At 49.8% G+C, this 21,483-nt stretch overlaps 1 protein-coding gene across 2 annotated transcripts in view; it reads right to left on the bottom strand.

The window, feature by feature from the left end:
• The window catches only part of Lrsam1 (leucine rich repeat and sterile alpha motif containing 1), a 53,353-nt gene that overhangs the window by 4,266 nt on the left and 27,604 nt on the right, over positions 1 to 21,483 (bottom strand). For both annotated transcript variants that reach the window (XR_003848137.1, XM_008825028.3), the window contains exons 11-25: positions 19,415 to 19,545; positions 18,767 to 18,796; positions 18,521 to 18,643; positions 17,122 to 17,261; positions 16,169 to 16,213; positions 14,773 to 14,843; positions 13,756 to 13,855; positions 11,831 to 11,918; positions 9,125 to 9,199; positions 7,611 to 7,691; positions 6,058 to 6,153; positions 4,025 to 4,123; positions 2,702 to 2,833; positions 1,273 to 1,354; positions 572 to 717 (exon numbers count right to left, since the gene is read on the bottom strand). Coding sequence is in view for 1 of the 2 variants with exons in the window: in XM_008825028.3 (XP_008823250.1) it covers positions 572 to 717; positions 1,273 to 1,354; positions 2,702 to 2,833; positions 4,025 to 4,123; positions 6,058 to 6,153; positions 7,611 to 7,691; positions 9,125 to 9,199; positions 11,831 to 11,918; positions 13,756 to 13,855; positions 14,773 to 14,843; positions 16,169 to 16,213; positions 17,122 to 17,261; positions 18,521 to 18,643; positions 18,767 to 18,796; positions 19,415 to 19,545 (1,439 nt within the window). In the remaining variant the exon portion in view is untranslated. The remainder of the gene's footprint in view (positions 1 to 571; positions 718 to 1,272; positions 1,355 to 2,701; positions 2,834 to 4,024; positions 4,124 to 6,057; positions 6,154 to 7,610; positions 7,692 to 9,124; positions 9,200 to 11,830; positions 11,919 to 13,755; positions 13,856 to 14,772; positions 14,844 to 16,168; positions 16,214 to 17,121; positions 17,262 to 18,520; positions 18,644 to 18,766; positions 18,797 to 19,414; positions 19,546 to 21,483) is intronic.

The raw sequence follows: 21,483 nt of genomic DNA, 5'->3' as shown, positions 1-21,483 counted from the left end.
ACCCCCCCCCGCCCCTTTTGAGATGATCTTCCTACATAGCCTAGGCTGGCCTCCAACCCACAGAGATTCTCCTGCCTTAACCCCTTCCAGTGGTGGGATTACAGGCATGTGCCACAACGGGATCTATGGTGGAATGGAGGGAGGGGCAGTACTTTAAACACTGGTATGTTTACTTTTTGCAATAAGTGTCAATTTTACAACAATTTTTAAAAGGCTTGGCAGGCCTTTTAAAGGAAGATTTTTCCCTAATATAGTTCGTAAGCTGAGGGAAGGAAGAAGAGGAGGGAGGGAGGGGGTTGGGAGAGGAGGAGAGGAAGAGGAGGGAAGAACACAGAAACTGATGCTGGCATTGTTCATATCAGGGTCATGGGATATGGGTCATTTTAGTTTCCTGTGTTTTGGGTTCTGTCGAATTTTCCAAACTGTCTACTGAACACAATATAGTTATGTAACCAGACAAACTGCTTCGAAGCAATCTGTGCCTCTGAAGAAGTCAAGGCAATGCTTGCTTGAGGCACAGGGCAGGTAGGTGGTGAGGGTGGTCTGGACCAGTCAGTTGCCCTGGACTTACCTCACGTTCCAGGCACACTACACACTCTGAGGTCTGCACCTCCAGCTCTGCCGGAGGAGCAGATGGTCTCACTGACTCAGGAGGCTCCTGTGAAGCTGTTGGGGGCTCTAGGGCCCTGAGGACTTCATCCTTGGGTGGTTTCATCTCTGAGGGAATCAGAGGGACAGGCTGTCAGGGGGTCATCTCCAGATGACCTGAATCTTTAGGAACTCTCCTGACCTGTGTGCATCCCTAAATAAGTGATGTTGGGGGCAAAGGAGGGGGTGACCTAAGTCCAAGAGCAGAGGAAGACTTTCTCTGAGCCTCATCCCACGTCCCCATCCATGAATCTGCCCTGCCGTCACAGACTCTGCTTAACAGAGGCTTCGAACCACATCACCACCACACTGCAGCGGGGCTGGGCACGGAGAGCGAGTCTCAGAGAGGAGACAGCTCTTGCCCAAGGCCATATCGCCATCTAGTGGTGAAGATGCAGACTAGATGCTGAGCATCCTACCAGGTTCCCCAAGAGGATGGACCCATCAGGTGACCCCAGAATGAGAAGCCCCCAAGGATGTCAGAATTCCCACTTCTCCGAGCAGAGCCCCCATGGAACCCAGTGCTCTGCCTCAAAGCCAGCAGCCTCTAGGCTGCAAACCACAGGCATATACTGCCAAACCTCTGCTCAGAAGTCCTGCCTTAAAGAGCCCCCAAATCAGTACCTGGCCGGACAGGGGACACATCTAGCAGGTCCCGGGCTCTCCGTAGGATCTCATGCTGCAGGCCAGCCTCCAAGATGCCTACCTGTGATAGAGCAAGGAAGAACAGATGGGGTGGGGTCTGGGCAGGATCTAGCTCTGCAGCAGGGGCAGCCACTACGACTGCCTTACCTCCCACCCCTGATGCCATCAGAGGAAGCATGGAAGCCTGGGCCTTCCGGTCAGCATGAGACAGGGCAGAGCCATAGTTGTGCAGGTGGTTGAATCAGGCTTGGGGGCACAGCAACCAGTGTGGCAGAGGGAGAAATTGAGGCCCCAAAAGAAACCAGTAATATGATTTACTGACTGCTTCTAGGGCCAGGGACTGCCTGGACAGCATCACCTGCACCGTAACTTCCCTGGACCATCACAGTCCCTGCATATAGTAAAGTGAGGATGGACAGAAGTGACCAAGGCTCTGCTACTGAGAAACAGCCCGAGCCACACAGTCCCTCACACCAGAGTCCAAGTACCTGGCCCAGGACCCTGTAGTGCCACGCAGTCCTTCCAAGCCTGGTGTCTGCATCTGTCCTGGGAGGCAGGACAGCAGAGTAGCTGAGAGCAGGGACTCCAGGACCAGCCCACCTAGGGTTAAGTCCCAAGCCTGCTGGGAAGTCTTGGTTTCCTTCCCTGAAGATGGAATGCTAGCTCCCTCTGGGGGCTGTTGGGAGGACTTGATAGGCTGGTGTGTGAGACATACTTAGAACAGTGCCAAGCCTGCGCAGGTGCCAGGAGGTGTTAGCCACCATCAGCATTATTTTGCTTTGAAGAAAAGTAGATTTATTCCATGTGAGAAGCTTGGCTTGTAGCCAGGACATAACCAGGGCTCTGGCGGTGCCGTGCTTAAGAATGTGATGCCACAGTCAGACCTGGTGGTGCACACTTTTAATCCCAGCACTGGGGAGGCAGAGGCAGGCACATCTCTGTAAGACTGAGGGCAGCCTGATCTACATAGCGAGTCCCAGGCCAGTCAGGGTTATGGGGAAGACTGTTTCAAACAAAGCAAAACAAAAAACTGAAACCAAACCAAACAAAAAAAACCCACACAAACAAAAGAACGAGATACCACAGCGCAGGCTGAAGCTGAACCAGAAATCAACCACCTGTGCTGGCCTATAGGCAAAGATCCAGCCTGCACAGGTCTGAGGGCAGCAGGACCTGCACTCCTGCTTTGCTTAACTAGATGGCAAGCCAGGCACACAAGTGGGTGGCGGCAGAGGGGGCAGTGGTTGTAGCTTTAGGTCACTAGATGCTAGAGGGCCTTGAGATATCTGATCTAGGCGGACCTTGCCTCACCATAAATCACACACAAACAACATGTCAGCCCTTGGCCAGATTGGGTCTAGGCCTGATTGGCCTCCCTGATCTTACCCCTAGGGCCGTGGCTACCCACCTTGGCCAGGTCCCCAGGGCTCATCCGGTTCAACATGTCCAATGAGATGCGGTGGTGGGCAAAGATGGGCAGGTAGTGCTCAGCTGACAGTTCCACTAAAAGGGCCACCAGCTGGCGCTCCATGCCTTCTTCCTGCAGAACAGCCCCATGAGGAAGGCCAAGGGTGCCAGAGTGGAAGGGAAGACCCCACTGGTTATAAACACATAACATATAAGCGTATCCCTACTTTTTCCCACAGGAAGGTTGTAAGTGCACAGAGATCTACAGACAACGGAGTTCACTGCTGTGCTGTCAGTAAATGTGAAAATAACAAGCCATGTAAATACCCTCCATGAGGAGACTGACTAAAGAAACCAGAGTTCAGTCACGTTAGGTACTATGCAGGTACCTGAAACTGGGAGCTGTCCGCCTGTGTTTCTGAGAGAAAGGCAAGAATCAGAAAGGTATTATAGGAGAACTTGTTTTTTTTTTTGAGACAGGGTCTCCCTGTAGCCCCAGCTGACCTGAAACTCGATATGTAAATCAGGTTAGCTTTGAACTCAAAGATCTGCCTGCCTCTGTCTCCCAAGTGCTAGATTAAAGGTGTGTGTCACTATGCCTGGCAGGACAACTTGATTCTCTTAAAAATTTAACCCACTGGAGGCTGGAGAGATGGCTTAGCAGTTGCCAGAAAGTCAGGCAGAATAGTATATGCCTGCAACCCCAGGGCTGGGGGGCAAGGGATGGTGCAGACAGGTGGATCCTTGATGCTCATTGGCCAGCCAGTCTAGCTGAATCAATGAGCTTCAGGTTTACTGAGAGATCCTGTCTCCAAAAAACAAAAGTGGAGAGTTGACGCCAACCTCTTGCATCCACACTAATAAGTATACAGCGCACACTGTACAGACAAGTGCACTGTATACTTATTAGTGTGGATGTAAGCCAGGCATGGTGGTGCACTCCTACAATCCTAGTATTCAGGAGGCTGAGACAGGAGTTATTCAAGGACATCCTGAGTTACACATATTCAGACTTTGTCTCAAAAAAAGCCCAAACCAAAACCAACCAATCAAACAAACACACACCCCTGTGTGTGTATGTGCTTATGCGTGTATGTAAAGGAAGGGAAGAGGGGGCATGTCTCCCCTGCCCACCTGCAGGGCTCTCTGGTTTCTGCACACACAACAGCGACAGTGCCTTGGGTTTTTTTATTGGAGTGAATTCCCCCTCACTTTCATTTCTGTCCCTGCAGGGGCTGGCAGTGGCCAACAGTGGGGCCTGGCTGAGACACCTCTGGAAGGAGCTTGGCTAGCTCCCAGGCCAGACAAGTACCAAGGTCCTTACCTGCAGCTTTAAGGACAAAGGCTTCTGGTTCAAAAGCCGTTGGTACTGGATGAGCCAGTAATTTTCCTGCTTGGTTTCGCTTTTGGCTTCTAACTCCGTCTGCCAAGAACAAAGGCCAGCACCGTCAGCTACTGAGTGGTAAACAAAGACTATCAGAAGATGATGGTTGCCAACTATGCGCCTCTGAGCAGGTGGGAGAGTGGGCATTTCAGAGGACTTTCCTACCCATCTGTGGCCCCTGCTTTAAGCCACAAAGCAAACAGGAAGTACTGCTGTACCCAGAGGCTACAGAGAATGATCCTGCAGAAGGGAACAAGGCTACTCAATGTCCCACGTGTGGCAAGGGGACCCCTGCTCCTGGCCTCCTACACCTGCTCCCCAATGTATTAATACTTTGGAAAGGGCCTCCTGTGATCTGTAGGTAGGACAGCAAAGCCTTGTGTAGTCTTCTCTGCTCCAGGCAAAGGCAAGTCTGCCCTTGGGAGCCAGGCCGGACACTACCGGGTCCTCAGGACTTCTCAGGGCGGGGTGGGGGCTGTTCTGTTGGGCAAGGGCAGTGATGCCTTCCTTCTGGTACTTGGAAAGTGTTTATCAAGTGTCACTCTGGGTGGACACACTCATGCACTAGTGCAATGCTGGGGAGATGGTGGTGAAGCATTGTGGGGAATGGGCCACTTCCAATGTGTATCAAATAGCACTTGGGCTGTAAGCACTCCTGAGGAACTGTTTATTTTTCTCAGCCAGCACAGGTCTGGCCTAGGATGGAGCTGGGGACATTTGGGGCATTCATAATGATATAGGACTAACTCCATCTTTGAAGCCCTGACAGGTGGACCTAGCATTGGCCTTTAGAGTCTAGATGCCTGCAGGTCTGTAGGGATGTGCATAAATGGGGCCCAGCAACCTCAATAGCGCACCAGAGTCAGAGGTATCTAAGCACAGGGAGCAGCTGGGCCACTCCTGACAAAAGCTTATCAAGTGCACTTGACAGTGAGTCCTGTCCTGGAGAGAATACTCGGGCTGTTGGCGAATCTCGAGGACACTGAGCACTGTGTACAGCAGCTAAAATGCTGCAATAATCTACACGCCCAACCCAGGAGCCTGGCCAGATGCCAGCCCGCCCCCATGCAGAGGACACGTGAATGAGGAGAAAGCATTCTGGTTAAAGGGGGATACACCCGTCTCCCAACTCTGGTACCAGGGACCAAGCCCAGGGCTTCGCACATGCTACGCAAGTGCTCTACTGCTGAGTGCCAGTCTTCGCATTTCTTATTTTGAGACAGAGTCTGGGCTAAGTTGTCCAGGCTAGCCTTGAATTCACTCTGTAGCTCAGGCAGGACTTGAACTTGTAATTCTCCTGCCTCAGCTTTCCAAGGAGTTGGGTGACAGGACTGTGCCACTGTGCCTGGCTGCAGCATGTACCACTTTGTCTAGACAAGGCACTTACACAAATAGCTAGAAATATGCATCATAATGTTAAAAATATACATTGAAATGTTGGTGTGATGCTCAGGTCTGTCAACTTGACACCATCTATAATCACTTGGGAAGAAAATCTCAATGAGGGATTGTCTACATTGGGTTGGCCTGTGGGCATGTCTGTGGGGGCACTGTTCTGTTAACTGATGTGGGAAGACTCAGCCCAACTGTGGGCAGCACCATTCCCTAGGCGGACTGAGCACAAACAAGAAAACAAATGAGCCCGTAGGCATTTACTCTCTCTGCTCTCAACCTGGTGCATATGGTGTGACCAGCTGTCTTGAGCTCCTGTCACTGTGATTTCCCACAGTGATGGACTGGAACCAGGAATTGTGAGATAAAATAAAACTCTCTATCCCCTAAGTTGCTTATCACAGCAACAGAAAAGAAATGAAAACAGCTGGCATTTCCCTATAACACACAGAAGGGAAACTCTTTCCTTCGGTGCCTTCCTGATGGGCACCTACAGCTGAATACCAATGTACCCAACAGGATGGCAGCATGCCTAGGGGATACAAGCCTGCATGGGGCTGAATGTGAGGCCAGGAACGTACCAGGATGTCACAAAGCTCTTCCTCCCGCTGCTTCTTTTCTTTAAGTAGCTGCTGGAGCAGGTTGCTGAGTGCCCAGCGCTGCTCTGAGATCATCTCCTGCAACACAAGACCATACCCAGGGCCACCGTGAGCTCTCAAAACAGCTCCCACAATGCAACCAGGCCAAGGAGCCCCGCTAACTCAGTTCCTAGCTGGCAGTTCAATTCAGGGCTCTGACCAATGCCTCCAGGTTGAATTGAAGAACAGAGCCCAGAGGCACCCCAACCCTAGCATCCCACCTTCTTCCTCCAAAGCCCTCAACTTTCTTCTTTGCAGGCTTCAGGACAGTGACTGATGACAAAGGAGCAGCAATAAACATCAAACAAAAGAAACAAGCCACAGGTCTCGCTTGACCACAGCACATGGATAGAAACAAATGGCAGGGAGGGCTGGTGTAGAGCCTCGCATGATGAGGAGGATGCCACACAGGGAGAAGCATGCACACTGCCTCATGTTTGTGACCACAAACTCATCCTCTTGTCCTTGGAAACCCCAGTGAGGTCCCAATAGCGGGAGGCCTATGGCTCGAATGAGCAGAGACAAGAGTATCTGCCAAGCGCACTGCTGGAGGCTTCTCTGAGCAACCCCAACTGTTCATCTGTGAAAACTGTCAAGGTTCACCAAGGCTCTGATGGCCTGATGACTGGCTGACCCTGGATGATGGTTTCCACATTAGGGAGGGGAGCAAGAGCGACTAGGGACAGTGACCTGCCTAAGACCACACAGCACATCTGGGTAGACCGGAGGGCAGCACTCTCAATGAACTGGAAGTCTGTGTGTCACCTTGAGATTCCTCCACTGAGCACAGACAGGGACAGTGACAGATAGAAACTGCTCAAAAGTTTGGTATGTCATGTGTCTTCACCCACAATCCCATGTTGTCCCTTTGTGTGCATTTGGGGAGAATGAGGTTCAGGGAAGGAAGAGGGATGTCCCTTTGCTCTGTCTGCCAAGGTTGCACAGTCATGTTGAGGGTAGGCTACAGTTACATCTTAGTGTCCAGTCCAGACTGCTATCTGCCAGTCCCTGCTGCCTTCTGGGGTCTGTGAGCAGGACACCCAGGCCAGAGCTAGCAGGTTAGCAATCCAGAAACAGCTGGCCTTTGCTCACATACCCTCCAGACACCAGAAGCCCCTCCATAGGGAACATCAGCCGGAGTAGGACCAGCAGCCCCAAGCCTGGTTTACCCCGACACAGCTGACAGTGACCCACTCCCAAAGAAGGAAATGTGGAGATGGCGATGGGTCTTGGTGGGCCTTGGCAATGAAACCCTCTTTCCTCTGACCCTCCTGCCGGCCACAAAGCTACCCGATCTTTGATCCTGGTCTGTGTGAGCTCTCCTGGGTTGATCCTGGTCTGTGTGAGCTCTCCTGGGACTGGGCTTCTTCAGGGAGCACCTCAGAGTAGATCTGCTCTCTGTCCACTGGGGAAGCCCAGGCCTGGGGGCTGAAGAGCAGCTGTGCTAGGGGTTAGGAGTGGGGTGAGGGTGTCATCAGGCCGGCAGCCTCACATACCTGCAGCGCCTCTGTGTCCAGGGACTTCCTCTTTAACTCCAGCTGTGTCAGCTGCAGTAACTCAGTTTCTATTAACCTAATCTAAACAGAAGACGAGACGGGTTTGATTCACATTCATCATGTTTCCCTTCTGTGTTCTGTCCTGGTCAACCAGAGACTCTGAGTGGCTCAGACAGGTGGCTCTGGACAGAGGGGAACTTGTGGGCCTTGGGACCTCACCAAAAGGGAGTTAAAACAAGCTGCTATTTCATGGCTTTGGGTGGCTTGGGACATGGACACACAAATCTTGGTAAATACCACTGACCAAGAGCCTAGCATAGGGCCCGTCCCAGAACAGGCATCCAGTACAGGTCTGTGGGGTGGAGCAGGGGAGCCTTCTTCTGTCTCAGGAGAGGGAAGAAAGGACAGGGTCATCACATCGCTGTCATGGGGGGGCACCTACTGTGTGCTAGGATTTACTAATCACCTACTGTGTGCTAAGCCTGTGCTGTAGCTGCATCATTTTATCAGTTCTCCTCTGGCTGTTAGGATGCATTATTGCCTTCATTTTAAGGATGAGGAAGCCAGTATTCAGAGAGTTTAAGTCATTTGTCCAAGGACACAAAGCAGGTGAGAGATTTCCCTGGGCTATCCCAACTCATAGTCTGAAGGATAGCTGGCCTGGAGGGTTAAAATTAACCACACTGAGAATGTCTGGACATCTCTACACACTCTCAGACCTCAAAGCCAGTGACTTTTCTACCCTGTGGCCCTGACCTTACCAACCCCTGGTCAGAGGAATGAGCTTCATGTCCAGCAATGTGGGATTGAAACCAAAGAGAAAAATAAAAAAGTTAAGTTGGTTTAGGTCAAACAAGAAAAGAAGTAGAAGAAAAAAATTAAAAGACCATGCAAAAATGTGGAATTCAAAGTGCGTGACTATGAGGCGATGAGCATTCCCATAGCCCAAGAGCATGACGCCCCTCTGGTCCAGCCCCACTCCATGCAGACATCACCCAGGCCCAGCAGGATACCTGCCTTCCCAAGGCCACTCCACAGGTCACCAGTGGATTCTGCATGGGAGGGTGCCAAGGTCTCTCCTCAGTAGACCTCAGGACTCAACTGCCTACCCAAGTGGGAAATCAAACCTATCTCAAGGATTCATTTTGTTGTCCAGTCACTTTAAATTTATGGGGGGGGGGTCCTGGGGGTCTGAGATGGCCATTTTCCCAGCAAAGGAATCATGTTACTGTTGCTTGTTCCCTAGCCCGTGCATTATGGAAGCACCGAGAACAGACAACATTTGCTGGGCAGACTTCTGGCCAGGCTCTGAGATGAAGCCACCTCCAGAGTAGGTCAAGGCACAAAGCAACAGCCCCAATACTGCTGTAGTGGAAAAGGTGGTCTCCAAGCTGGAGGCCCCTAGTGAGCTGGCGAGCTATGGACTGAAGCTTTAATGGCTGCTGCCTTGATAGGGCGGACCCATAAGTCTCTGAAAGCTGAGAGAGCAGGACGAGGTGGGTCCATGCACTCACCTGGTTCCTAATCTGCCGATGCATCAGGTCTTTCTTCACCTGAAGAGCCTCAAATGCAGCCTTTTGCATTGCACTCTGCAAGAGACCATATACAGGCAGTTCAGGCAAGGTCACACACCCAGGCTTTCCCTGTGGGCCAGACAGGGAGCAAAATCTGCCTATGAAACACTGTAAAATGTGATTTCTATGCTTCTTGGGAAGACAAAGAAATAACTATATTCTCTTTTTTTAAAATTTTATTTACTATTTTTATTTTATGTGTATGCGTGTATTGCCTGGATGTAGGTAAGTGCACCTGTGTCATGCAATGCCCGTGGAGGTCAGAAGAGGGTGTTGATCTCCTGGAACTGAAGTTACAGATGGTTACCCAACATGTAGGTGCTGGGAACCAAACCCAGGTCCTATCCAAGAGCAGCCAGTGCTCTTAACCTCTGAACCTCCCCCTTGCCCCACCCCCTGTCCCCTGTCCCGTCTCTGATACAGGGTACATATAACTTAAGCTAGCTAGCCTTGAACTCAAAGCAATTCTCCTGTCTCAGCCTCCTGAGTATTGGGATTACAGGTATATGCCACTATGCCCATATGAGAAATAACTTTTTGTCTCATTTATTTAAAATGTAAAAATTATACTATTTAGGGTTCTGGGGTAAAAGAGCAGGTTATAAGCTATCTCTGTGTGACTGTGGGAATGAGAGGAGTCAGGGTAACAAAGCTATTCTAAAGAAAGAGAGGAAGAGAGGAAGGGGCTGGAGGGAGGGCTCAGCAGTTAAGAGCACTGGCTGCTCTTACAGAGGACCCAGACTCAATTCCCAGCACCTATATGGTGGCTAACAACTGTCTGTTACTCCAATTCCAGGGGAATCCAACCCCCTTTTCTGGCCTCCATGGGCCCTGCATGACACAAGGGCACTTACATATATGCAGGCAATATACTCATACACATAAAATAAAAATAATATTTTTTAAAAATCGGGGCTAGAGAGATGGCTCAGCAGTTAAGAACACTGGTTGTTCTTGCAGAAGACCCAGGTTTGAATCCCAGCACCCACAGGGCAGCTAACAACTGTCCTAAACTCCAGTCCCAGGGGATTTGACAGCCTCTTCTGACCTCCGCGGGCACTGCACGACACGGGTGCACTTACCTACATGCAGGCAATACACTCATATACACAAAATAAAAATGAATAATTAAATTTAAAAAAAAAAAAAAAAAAAAAAAAAAAAAAAAAAAAATCAACAAACTCCAGAGTCAAACTACACAAGGTTATAGAATCAGCCTGGCTATGCATCAACAGATCATCAGATCAAGGAAGCCTGGTACATATACACAGTGGAGCTTTATTCAGCTGTAAAGGACAAAATTATGCCATTTCCAGGACAATGGATGGAAATGGAGGTTATCATGTTAAGTGAACTAAGCCAGACTCATGTTTCTGTCTCATCTGCGGACTCTAGATTTAAATATATATGCCTATTTATATACGAAAAGACATGACAATGGAAGGGGGAGGGGGCATTTCAGGAGGAGGAAGCGAGCCAGTGGGAGAGGAAAGAAGGGAAAGGGTGATGTGATAATGAGCAGAGAGCATGGGAAACATGCATGAAGATGTTGTAATGTGCCCATCATTTCGTGTTAAGACTTACTGCGGGAGGGCATCGCGCCGACCACTTCCTAAACTGTGCCCTGCATTTATTTATTTAGAGATAGAGTTTCACTGTGTCACCCTGGCTGGAATTCACTATGTAGACCAGACTGGCCTCAAACTCACAGATCTACCTGCCTAGGCCTCCCAAGTGCTGGGATCAAAGGTGTGTGTCATCACCATTACCTCTTTTTATTTATTTTTGAGATGAGAGTCTCATGTAGCCCAAGATGGCTTCCAACTTAAACTTCCTATGTAGCTGAGGATGGTCTTGAACTGCTGATCCTCCTGCCTCTACTTCCTAAGTGCTGGGATTACAGGCATGTGACATCACACCCAGTTTTACATGGTGCTGAGGATGGAATCCAAGGCTTTGTGCATGCTGGGTAAGCACTCTACCCACTTAGCTATATCCAGCACAGCAGATTTCTACAACAGCTAGGTGGCATGCCCACTTCTGCTGCCTATTTCAGAGATGAGGAAAGTCAGGCTGAGGGACATGGGTTGGCCAGGAAAGGTATCAAGTTGACCCAGACCCTGAGCCTCTCCTTAAATGGAGGCAGGTGACATCCCTGAGAAACAGGGTTCTCTGTAGACAAGTCCAACAGAGAGTAAATCACATTATTTTGAGAGAAGAAAGAGACTGGAGGCAATAGAGGAACAGTGAGGTGGTTGAGCAGGGCCAGGATGATGCAAACAGGAGAGGTGAGAGACATGGGAGAGAAGTGAGGGCAGGCTGCAGGGACAAGGCTGAATGGGTAGAGTGGGGTCTGCTTGACCTCTCCAGAGCTCTGCCTAGCACCTGTTGGGTGCCAGCTGTCAGTGAAGCACAGTAGGGAGAGGAGGAGAGGCAGAGGCCCTGCCCCAGTTCTAGGCATTAAGTCCTTAGGATGAGTCCCCTACCCAGGGTGGGATGGGCACCCCCAGGGAGCAGGAGGGGACCCTTCTCTACAGTCAGGGACCAGAGGGCCACCCTTGCAGACTGATGACCTCATATCTCCAAGGTCACAAAGCCCCAGGTGGGTCCTATAGGGTCTCAGCCATGCCCTTGGCAAGGGCTCACCTCTTGCAGGATCTGGCTGATGGCCTTGTTCTGATCCATCTGCTGCCACGACAGAATCTTTTGGAATCGCTTGTCCATTTCAGCCATGCTACCAGAAAGACACCACAGTCACACACTGAACAGTCCCTGAACACCTACTGTATGCTGGGTACACACACCAAGATAAACACTTATTCATTCTACTAACAGAGTGCATGCTGGGGGCTGAGTCACAGACAGGCAGTCTATGGTCTGCAAGGAGGGAGGTAGAGCCAAAAGCTGGCAGAGAGAATTGCTTAGGTCCTAGCCCTCCGCTGGATTCCCTCCATAACACCCCCCACCCCCAAAGTGGGTGCCTGGCTCCTGTCCAACCACCTCTGAACCTCCTGGTGAGCCACTCAGCTTCAGGAACATTCTGTTCCTCCTTCAGGACAAGGCTGGTGACCGTGGTACAGAACCTACAATCTCGGTCTTTCCACATCAGCTGTCCTAGCTTTGAGTTTCTCTCATACTGACTTTTAATCATTATTATTATTTTGCTGTTTATTTGTTTGTTTGTTTTTTGGTCTTTTTGAGACAGGGTCTCCCTGTAGCTCCAGCTGGCCTGGATTCGCTATGGAGATCAGGCTGGCCTCAAACTCACAGAGATCTGCCTGCCTCTGCCTCCCAAATGCTGGGATTAAAGGCGTGCGCCACCATGCCTGACTTTTTGCTGTTTGAGACAGGATCTCATGTAGACCAAGCTGATGTGGAACTCACTATATAACTCAGCCTGGTCTTGAACTTCTGATCTGCCTGCTTCTACCTACCAAGTGCTAGCTTTACAAGCACGTGCCACCACACCTAGCAAAGATTTGATTTTTTAAAAATATTCATTTTTAAATATTTTATTTATTATTTTGATTTTATGTGTATAAGTGTGTTGCCTTCATGTATGTGAGTGCACCCGTGTTATGCAATGCCTCGGAGGTCAGAAGAGGGCTTCAGATTCCCCTAGAACTTGAGTTAAGTACAGTTTGTAGCCACCATGTGGGTGCTGGGAATCGAACCCAGGTCCTCTGCAGGAGCAATCTTAACTGCTGAGCCGTCTCTCCAGCCCCTGATCCCGTTTTTCTAGATTTATGGGTTAGGAGGGCAGTATACTTGCACAGCTTCAGCTATCAAGCAGAAGTGCCCTTGAGGCCAGGTCTGTGCCCAGGCTCCTGAGGACAATGTCATGGACCAGGAAAAGAAGAGAGAGGGAGGCTGGCACCGGCCAGATGTATGAGGCTGTTGTGTACTGAGAGCTTTTCCCACCTGTTCTACTGGGCACCTGGAACCTTCCATAAGCCACAGTGCTAAGGGAAACTCAGTGGTCATTAAGAGGGAAGCAACCTCATCATCCCTGTAGCATATCCTTCTTCTAACATGTGGCCCCTCAGAGACTGACAGACCAGAGTCAAGAGCACCCCTCTCTTGACCACGTACACAGAGCCTCAAGTCCTGGCCCTGCCCTTGTGGGTTGTGCCTCTGTGAGGGTGTTACCAAATCTCTCAGAACCTCAGCTTGGATGTGAAAGGTAACAAATGATAGTCCCCACAGATAGCCTAGGGCGTGGGGCACAGGAATGGAGTACCTGCTCTCACTTTATCACTACCCTTATCAGACTCACGCAGTCCAGAAAGGAACTTCAGGAAGGCTACTTATCACCTGTCCCTGAGAACTTGGCTGAGGCTGGGACAGCTCCACAGGAATGGAGTACCTGCTCTCACTTTATCACTACCCTTATCAGACTCACACAGTCCAGAAAGGAACTTCAGGAAGGCTGCTTATCACCTGTCCCTGAGAACTTGGCTGAGGCTGGGACAGCTGAGGGAATTCCAGTGCCCAGCTCTCACCCCAATTCCCCCGCCCCCTGCAGCCAGCTTCCCAGAGACCTTACCTGGGAATGCTCTTCCTTACCTTACCTGGAACAGGCCTGCTGGACCATGCTCTGCCTCTGAGACTCATAGGCCGTCTGGATGAGCCGGCTCTTACAGCTCTCGGTCAGCATCTGCTGCATGGCAGCTGCAGTAAAGGGGTGAGGGCCAGTGTGAAAGGGCAGCTGCTCCAGGGTTCCCCAGGTAGGGACAAGCCTGGAGGCTTCATGTGCTTAATGCTAGATGGTCTCCCTTAAAGTCCCTCCCTTCCTTGACAGAGTCTTGCTGGGTAGCCAGACTGGCCAACCTAGGACCGAACTCTCAATCCTCTTGCTTCAGCATTCTAAGCGCTGGGATTACAGATGTGCGCCAGTGCACCCTGCCTTTTTTTGTCATTTTTTGTTTACAAAAGTAATCTAAATCTGGAAGGCTTATTAACCACATGACACTGAACAACCCTACATGTAAAAGCTTGTATAACCTTTTGAGGTCTCCTGCCTACCTATTATTTTTATTTTTTACATGTATGAGTGTATTGCCTGCATGGATGTAAGTGCACTCTTGTCATGCAATCCCCATGGAGGTCAGAAGAGAGTGTTGGATCCCCTGGAACTGGAGTTATAGACAGTTGTTAGCCACCATGTGGGTGCTGGGAACTGAACCTATGTCTTCTGCAAGAGCAGCCAGTGCTCTTAACTGCTGAGCCATCTCTCCAGCCCCCTGCTTCCATCTCTTGAATGCCGGGTTACAGGCTTTGTGACATGTTCAGGCATGACCCCATATGATCCTCCTGATGACCCCATGTAGTAGGTAGACAACTGTAGTTTTCTCCATTTTACAGATAGGAAAATTGAGGCTCAGAAAAGTTAGTGACCAGTAATGCCTCTGAGATCTAAAGCCAAGCCTGACCCCAGAGTCCAAGTTCCCTGACAGTCTTGGCTGCCCCTCTCCAGGGCTGACTCTCAGTACCCTCCACTTGTGACCAATAGAGAGGGGTGGTCCACCTATCAACTTAGTCAGCAATCACTGACCAAAGGACCCTCATCTTTCCACCCCATAACTCACAGGCAATCTCACGTTGCCGCAGGTTCTCCGTCTCCTCCTGGGTTATGGACATCAATTGTTCCATTCTTATTCTAGGGGGGGGGCAAAAAATGCATTCATTCATTGAATACAACATTTCCAACAGGGAATCCTGCTGGATGAACCCCACTTCCTCCAGGAAGCCTGCCACGATGTACTAACGCAGGTGTGCTCTTTGCATGCCCAGCGTTCACATCCCTCCAGACCCTGCTAAACTCTGACCTAGAGATAAAGAACCTTGGGTAAAAGATGAACATTTCCTTAGGAAGTGAGCCATGGATGCAAAGAGCCAATGCTGCAGTTCCTGACACCCGGGCAGGGGTGCCGGGATTAAGGATGCTGTTGCTGGCGACTTCAGAGAACAGGGCACCTTCATGCACTGTCAAGGGGGATGGAACTGGCAGCATGACTGTGGAAAGCCAGGTCAGCACCTATCTAAACACCCTTTGAATATTTCCCTCAAAAACTGTCACTTCTGTGTCTAAGAGGACACTGAGAGTCTATTTATGTCATATTTGAAACTATGAAAAACTAGTAGCAATGTAAAACTTCGTGGACGGAGGGCTGATAAAAAGAAGTTAAAATACAGCCATGTTGTAGAATTCTCTCTGGCTACAATCAACAAGGTTTTGGCACCGATATTAACAGAAGTGAAATTTTAAAAAGGTAAGTGCATACACATGTGCGTGCCGTGAGTACTTCGTGTTCAAGTGCTAAGAAAGGCCTGATGGATCAGCATCCTGCCAGTTTCTGTGGGTGAGGCTTAGTGCAAGGCTTGGATCCTTTGAGGCTGCCGTTTGGTAGGGGGCTGTCCTCTAGGCCTGACCTAGGCTTGACCTAGGCCAGCACTAGGTCCGGTCTGTCAGTGTGGGCTGGACAGATGGTGCCACCAGCCACCACTCAGCTGAAGTGGGCAGGATGGTTTCCAGAGAGCCCTCTACAGGCCCTCCCATGTGGTGAGGGCTGGGCTGACCCCCAGAGAAAAAGGAGGAAGTCACAGTGGACACCTCAGAAAGGAGCAGAAAGTGGGTGCAGCCCCTCCTACTGATCACTTTCTATTTTTTTAATGCTTGAAAACTGACCATCACATATCTAACCTTCTTTATTAATGTTCCTGAACTTTTCTCAAAAGTATAAATGGGCTTTGAAAAACTTGCAAAGAACCACTCTTAGTTAGATGCTAAGAGGTGACTCTCCCAGAGCATCAGGAAGACTCCAGCGAAAGCTGTGAGAACCCAGGTGCTGCCCCTTCCCTGGAGCTTTGAGAATTCAGGGTGCCCTTCCCCAATGCTGTAGAACCCAAGTGCTGCCCCTTCCCTGGAGCTGTGGGAACCCAGGGCCCCCTTCCCCTGATACATGGTCCAGGAGGCACACTTACCTCTCATTTTCCAGTGACTTTAGAATCTCAGAACTTTTCTTTTGCCTGTGGGAAAACCCAGAGACAGTGCCTGTGGTCACTTAGGGCCAGGCAGAAGCATCTGAGCCCCCTGGCCAGGAGCTCTATTCTCAGCCCTGTGAGAGTGAAAACACTCCCTTCGGTTGTTTGTTAAGAGTAAACGAGGGAACACACAAAGTGCCTGGCACAGAAGCATCAGCAAGTGTCCACTTTCCTGGGCTCACTCTGACATGACCGATGACAGCGGAGCTGTGGTGCAGGACACAGAAAGAAGGATGCCTGGAGCTAGTGGACATGTAGCTAAAGCCAGTTTCTAGTCTTCCTGCTGTGGACCCCTAACTAGACATTTTCAGGCTTCTTGAGATCTCTAGTTGGCCCCTTTCTCTCTACTGCCATCACAACCTGTTCTTAGTAGTTTCTAGTTAGGACAGTGTGTTAATCTATAGGGTAAGTGGCTGACCTCACAAAACAGGCTACAGATAATGCCAGTAGGATGTAATTTTTTTTTAAGTGTATGAGTGTTTTGACTGTACCATGTGCATACAATGCCCAACGATGCCAGAAAAGGGTGTCAGATGCCCCGGAACTGCAGTTACGGGTGATTGTTAGCTATCTTGTAGGTGCTGGGTACCAAAACTAGGTCCCCAGGAAGAACAGCCAATGCTCTACACACTGAGCCATCTCTCCAGTCCACAGGGTGTGATTTTTAAGCCACTCATTTTACAGAGGGAAAATTCTATGAGCGATCAACAGCAATCCCCATGACAAGGCCTCCCTGTCTTTGCAATGCCAGGATAGGGTTATTTTTGTAAAATCAGAGTGGACCAAAGCACCCGCTTGGGTCCTAGGACTGCTTGGGCAGGAGAGGAGACTGTGAGAAGGGGCGCTCTGCCCCCTGGCCTTGGAAGGCATCCTGGGGGCCGGCCAGGGCTGACCTCTGGTTGTCCTGCAGGAGTTTCTGGATGCGGCTGGCGATGCTCTGCTCTGTCTGCTTCAGCTGTTCCTGCAGCCGCTGCCGTTCTGCATCCAGGCAGCGCTGGTGCTCACTCAGGCCCTGTTCCAGCCGTGTCTGCTCCTGCAGTGGGAGACACAGGTCCTGAGCCACAGGGACTCCAGCCACAGGCACAGTGGGGAGCTCTGACTGCAGTAAAGAGGTCCTCTCTGTGACCCTGGGCTGACCCCCTCCTCACTAGGCCTCTGAGTGTCCACTGTGCCCAAGGGGGTTTGGCCAGGATTGTAGAAATGACTTTTAGTAAATGGACATAATCTGGACCAATGGCTTAATTAACCCTAGCAAAACCATGTGCTCTTGTGTCTTGTGACCTGGGCACCTGATCTTGTTTCCTGGGAACCTTATATTGGTACTCCACCCAAAAAGATAACGAAGGAATGTGGGTTTGCTTGAGAATTAACATATCTAAGTGCTGAAAGGTGATGCTCCATCTCTATTGCATACAGTGAAGACTGGGAAGGAGGCATAACCTTGGGTGAATGAGACATTCTAGAACTAGGGATGAAAAGACAAGGATGGTCTCTTAAGATTAGGGTGAAGCTGGAGAGATGGCTCAGTGGTTAAGAGCACTGATTGCTCTTGTAGAAGACCTGGGTTTGAATCTCAGCACCCACATAGTGGCTAACAATTGTCCCTAACTCCAGCTCCAGGGGATCCAATGCCCTCTTCTGTCCTCCAAGGGTACTGCCTAACACAGGTACACTTACATATATGCAGGCATAACACTTGCACCCATACAATAAAAATAAGAAAGATTAAAAAAAGGGCAGGACTGGACTGGGTTCGAATCCCAGCACCCACATGGCAGCTAACAACTGTCTATAACTCCAGTTTCAGAGGATCTGATAGCCTCTTCTGTCCTCCGCAGGCATTGCACGGCATGGGTACACTTACCTACACACAGGCAATACATTTATATACATAATAAAAATAAATAAAATATTAAAAAAAATTAGGGTGAAGCCAAGCTTGTACTTCCCCAGGTGAAGCTGGAGAAACTATTTTGAATGAAGTCATGGGTAGAGCTGATTTGGGGACACAGTTCCAACAACACAGTTCCAGGAGACAGAGGATTCCAAGAGATCCAGGGAAACAAGCATCCTCTGAGCTCAGGCCCACTCTTAAAGACCAAATTTAAGAGTCAGGTTTTTTTGTTCAGGTAATTGTAATGTTGGCACAGTATCACCACAGGGTGGATAGTCAAGATTTCCACAGGGCATGATGGGACAACTTAATCCCGTCCTTCCACCTCGGTGGAGTGTCAGCCTGTGCCAGGATGCCAGAGTGGGGACACGGGGCAGGCTGGTGTGTGACCACCCCACCTGTCTGACTGTCTGCAGGATCTCGTCCTTGTGGTTGTGGCTCTGCCGCAGCAGTCTCGCGTGCTCTCGCTGCCCGAGGTCCAGGCGCCGCTCAAACTCCAGCTTCTCCAGCATCTTCTGCTCCTGCAGGGACAAGACACCCGCTTTTCATGTCTAATGCAGAGCCAGGAAGAAGTTACTTTCTCAACTGTTTGAGAAGCTGAAGTCACCAGTGAGAAGAAAGACTGGAGAGAAGGTATTCCTTACCTTCCGTTTCTCATAGTCCGAGAACCGATTCTGTGGAGAGAAGAGTCGCAGGTCAGGAGAGGCTGTGGTTCCCAATAGCACCAGGACCCCATGAATACCCTGGCCCACCCAGACTGCTGTACTGGGATGGGGAGATGGAGGGATAAGGATTGATAAAGGGTCCTGGGAGGTTCAAGGGAACTCCAGGGTGAGAACCACTTGGCACCAAGGGAAGGAGTGCTTCAAGACAGCTCCAGAGGGCAGCACTAGGCAGAAAAGACCCAGAAACGGGCCATCCACCTCCCTGGATATCTGTGTAATAGCACCCAGCTCTGTCCACCAAACCCTCTCAAGTGCAAAGGTGCTATACAGGTTCCCATAGAATTATTAAGCTGGAAAACTGAGATTAACTCAAACATCTGGGTGAGATGGCTTTCCCCAAGGTGCTGGTGGGGGAAGGGGCATGGTTTGTTTAGGGAACAGAGAGGAACCCTGGGCAGCTGATGGGTGGATGGTGAACTGGTAGCCTGAGGCAGCCACAGCAGCTAACCCTGTTGGTCTGAATGGAGGAATCTGGGGGTGCAGCTCTGAACATCTTCTCATGACAGCAGCCCCCAACACCTTCACAGGCCCAACTGTACACACACATCCCCATAAGTCTCACCTTACCTGCCACTCAGCCTCATTCTTGGAGAAGCTGTCTGTAGGTCCGTCGGGGCTGTCTCGGGAGTTCTCAGCTCCATCCTGCTCTAGGACGGGCAGCAGGTACTGAGAAGGGGGGTAATATTCCAGCCCTGACTCTGTGAGGGAAAGAACACAGGCTAGGTAGGCGCATCGAGCTGCTGTTCCCTGCCACCCGTGTCATCTTCATCTCCCTCCTCCACAGCAGCCTGCCCAGCCGGCTCAGTCAGCTCTCACTCAGTCAGCTCTCATCTCCCTGAGCTGGGCCTCACTATAGTCTTATAATTAAAGAATCCCTTAAAGCTGGGCCTGGGCCTGGCAGCATAAGTCAGTAATCCCAGCTACTGAGAAGCCAGGATAGCTTCAAATTCTAGGCCTGCTAGGTCTATAAAGTTCAAGGCCTGCCTGAATAACTTAGCAAACACCCTATAAGACCTGGTCTCAGAATAACAGAACAGAAATGGTATGTTCGTGTGGTAGAGCACTTTGCCTACCTAGTGTGAGGACCTAGGCTTAATCTCCTAGGGAGGGAAAAATTTATATATTTTTAGTAAATACACGTTTAAGCTGTATCCATACTGGTTTATTTTTTACACCTATTGTTTACATAAATATTACAGGATTTTCATTTTCATTTATTGATTTTTTTGTTTTATGTATATGTGTGTTTTGCCTGCATGTATGCAAGTGCACCACATGTATGCAATGTCCACTGAGGTGTGAAAAGGACACTGGATTCCCTGGAACTGGAGTTCCAGATGGTTATTAGCCATCATATGGGTGTTGGGAACCAAGCCTAGGTCCTTTGTAAGAGCAGCCAGTGCTGCTAACTATTGAGCCATATTGGTAGCCCATATTACAGGATTTTTTTTTTTTTTTTTTTTTTTTTTTTGGTCTTTTTGAGACAGGGTCTCCCTGTAGCCCCAGCTGGCCTGGATTCAACTAAGAAGACCAGGCTGGCCTCAAACTCACAGAGATCCACCTGCCTCTGCCTCCCAAGTGCTGGGATTAAAGGCATGCCCCACCATGCCCAGCTACAGGATTTTAAAACATTATTTTAGCCCGCCCTCACCTCCCTCTGTTTCCCTGGGCCTGCATGACCTGCAGGCCTCTCTCCCGGGTAAGTCGATCACACTCTCCCCTCTGTGCCTTGACTCCCCCAGCCTCATTCACCCTCCCATCTCCCTTGCCCATCTCTCCTCCTAGCCTGGGTACTGTCCCATTCCTTGTCTTGGTGCCCCAGACACCTAGGAAAACACCACTGCTCCCTGATCTATTGCATCCAGACCAACCCAGTTCCTCAGTGCAGTCCCAGGAGCCCTTGGGGCCTCTTCCCGCCCCATCTCCCTTTGCATCTCTGGGTGGCATGGCCACCAGTTGCCCTAGACCAGCATCTTTCCTGGGCCCTGCTCTCAGGCCAGCCCAACCCCCAAATTCCTGAGGCCAAAATCTTTCCTGGAGGGATCCAGACCTTAGGGGAAAGTCTGAGAGCATCTGATCCTCATCTGACTTGGGCCTCTGTGGGAACTCCTGAAGACAAAAGCAATCTGGCCACTCCAATATAAAATCAAAAGAGAGAACCAGAAGCTTAGGAACCAGCTTTTCATACCCAAAAGTAAACCATAAAGGCACATAAAGTTCACAAAAAGACGCAGACCTAAACTTGAAGGCCTGAGTCTCACACAAGAATCAGAAACTACAAAAGAAATTCACATGTCCAAATCACAGAGAAAAAATAATAACATGAAAAACCAAAATAACATATCCCCACCAAATACCAATAGTCCTCTAGAGGAGCACAATGAGAATCCCCTAGAGACAATGCAGGACATGGAACTCTAAAGAACGATTATAAACATGATAGAAGAATTCAGTGAATTTAAAGAACACACAAAGAAATCAAAGAACTGAAGAAAGATAGGGATAAACTTTGTGAATTCAGAAAAGAGTTAGAAATATTGAAGAATACTCAAGCACTGTTACCTCACAATGGATTATTTTTATGTCATATTGTAACATTGTGATTTCACAGTGGATCATTGTGATGTTACATTGGT

The sequence above is a fragment of the Nannospalax galili genome, unplaced genomic scaffold, assembly GCF_000622305.1.
Source record: "Nannospalax galili isolate Female #2095 unplaced genomic scaffold, S.galili_v1.0 scaffold290, whole genome shotgun sequence".
Classification (NCBI taxonomy): Eukaryota; Metazoa; Chordata; class Mammalia; order Rodentia; family Spalacidae; genus Nannospalax; species Nannospalax galili.
Note: the sequence above shows the minus strand (reverse complement) of the source record. Positions and strands in the feature narration are given on the sequence as shown.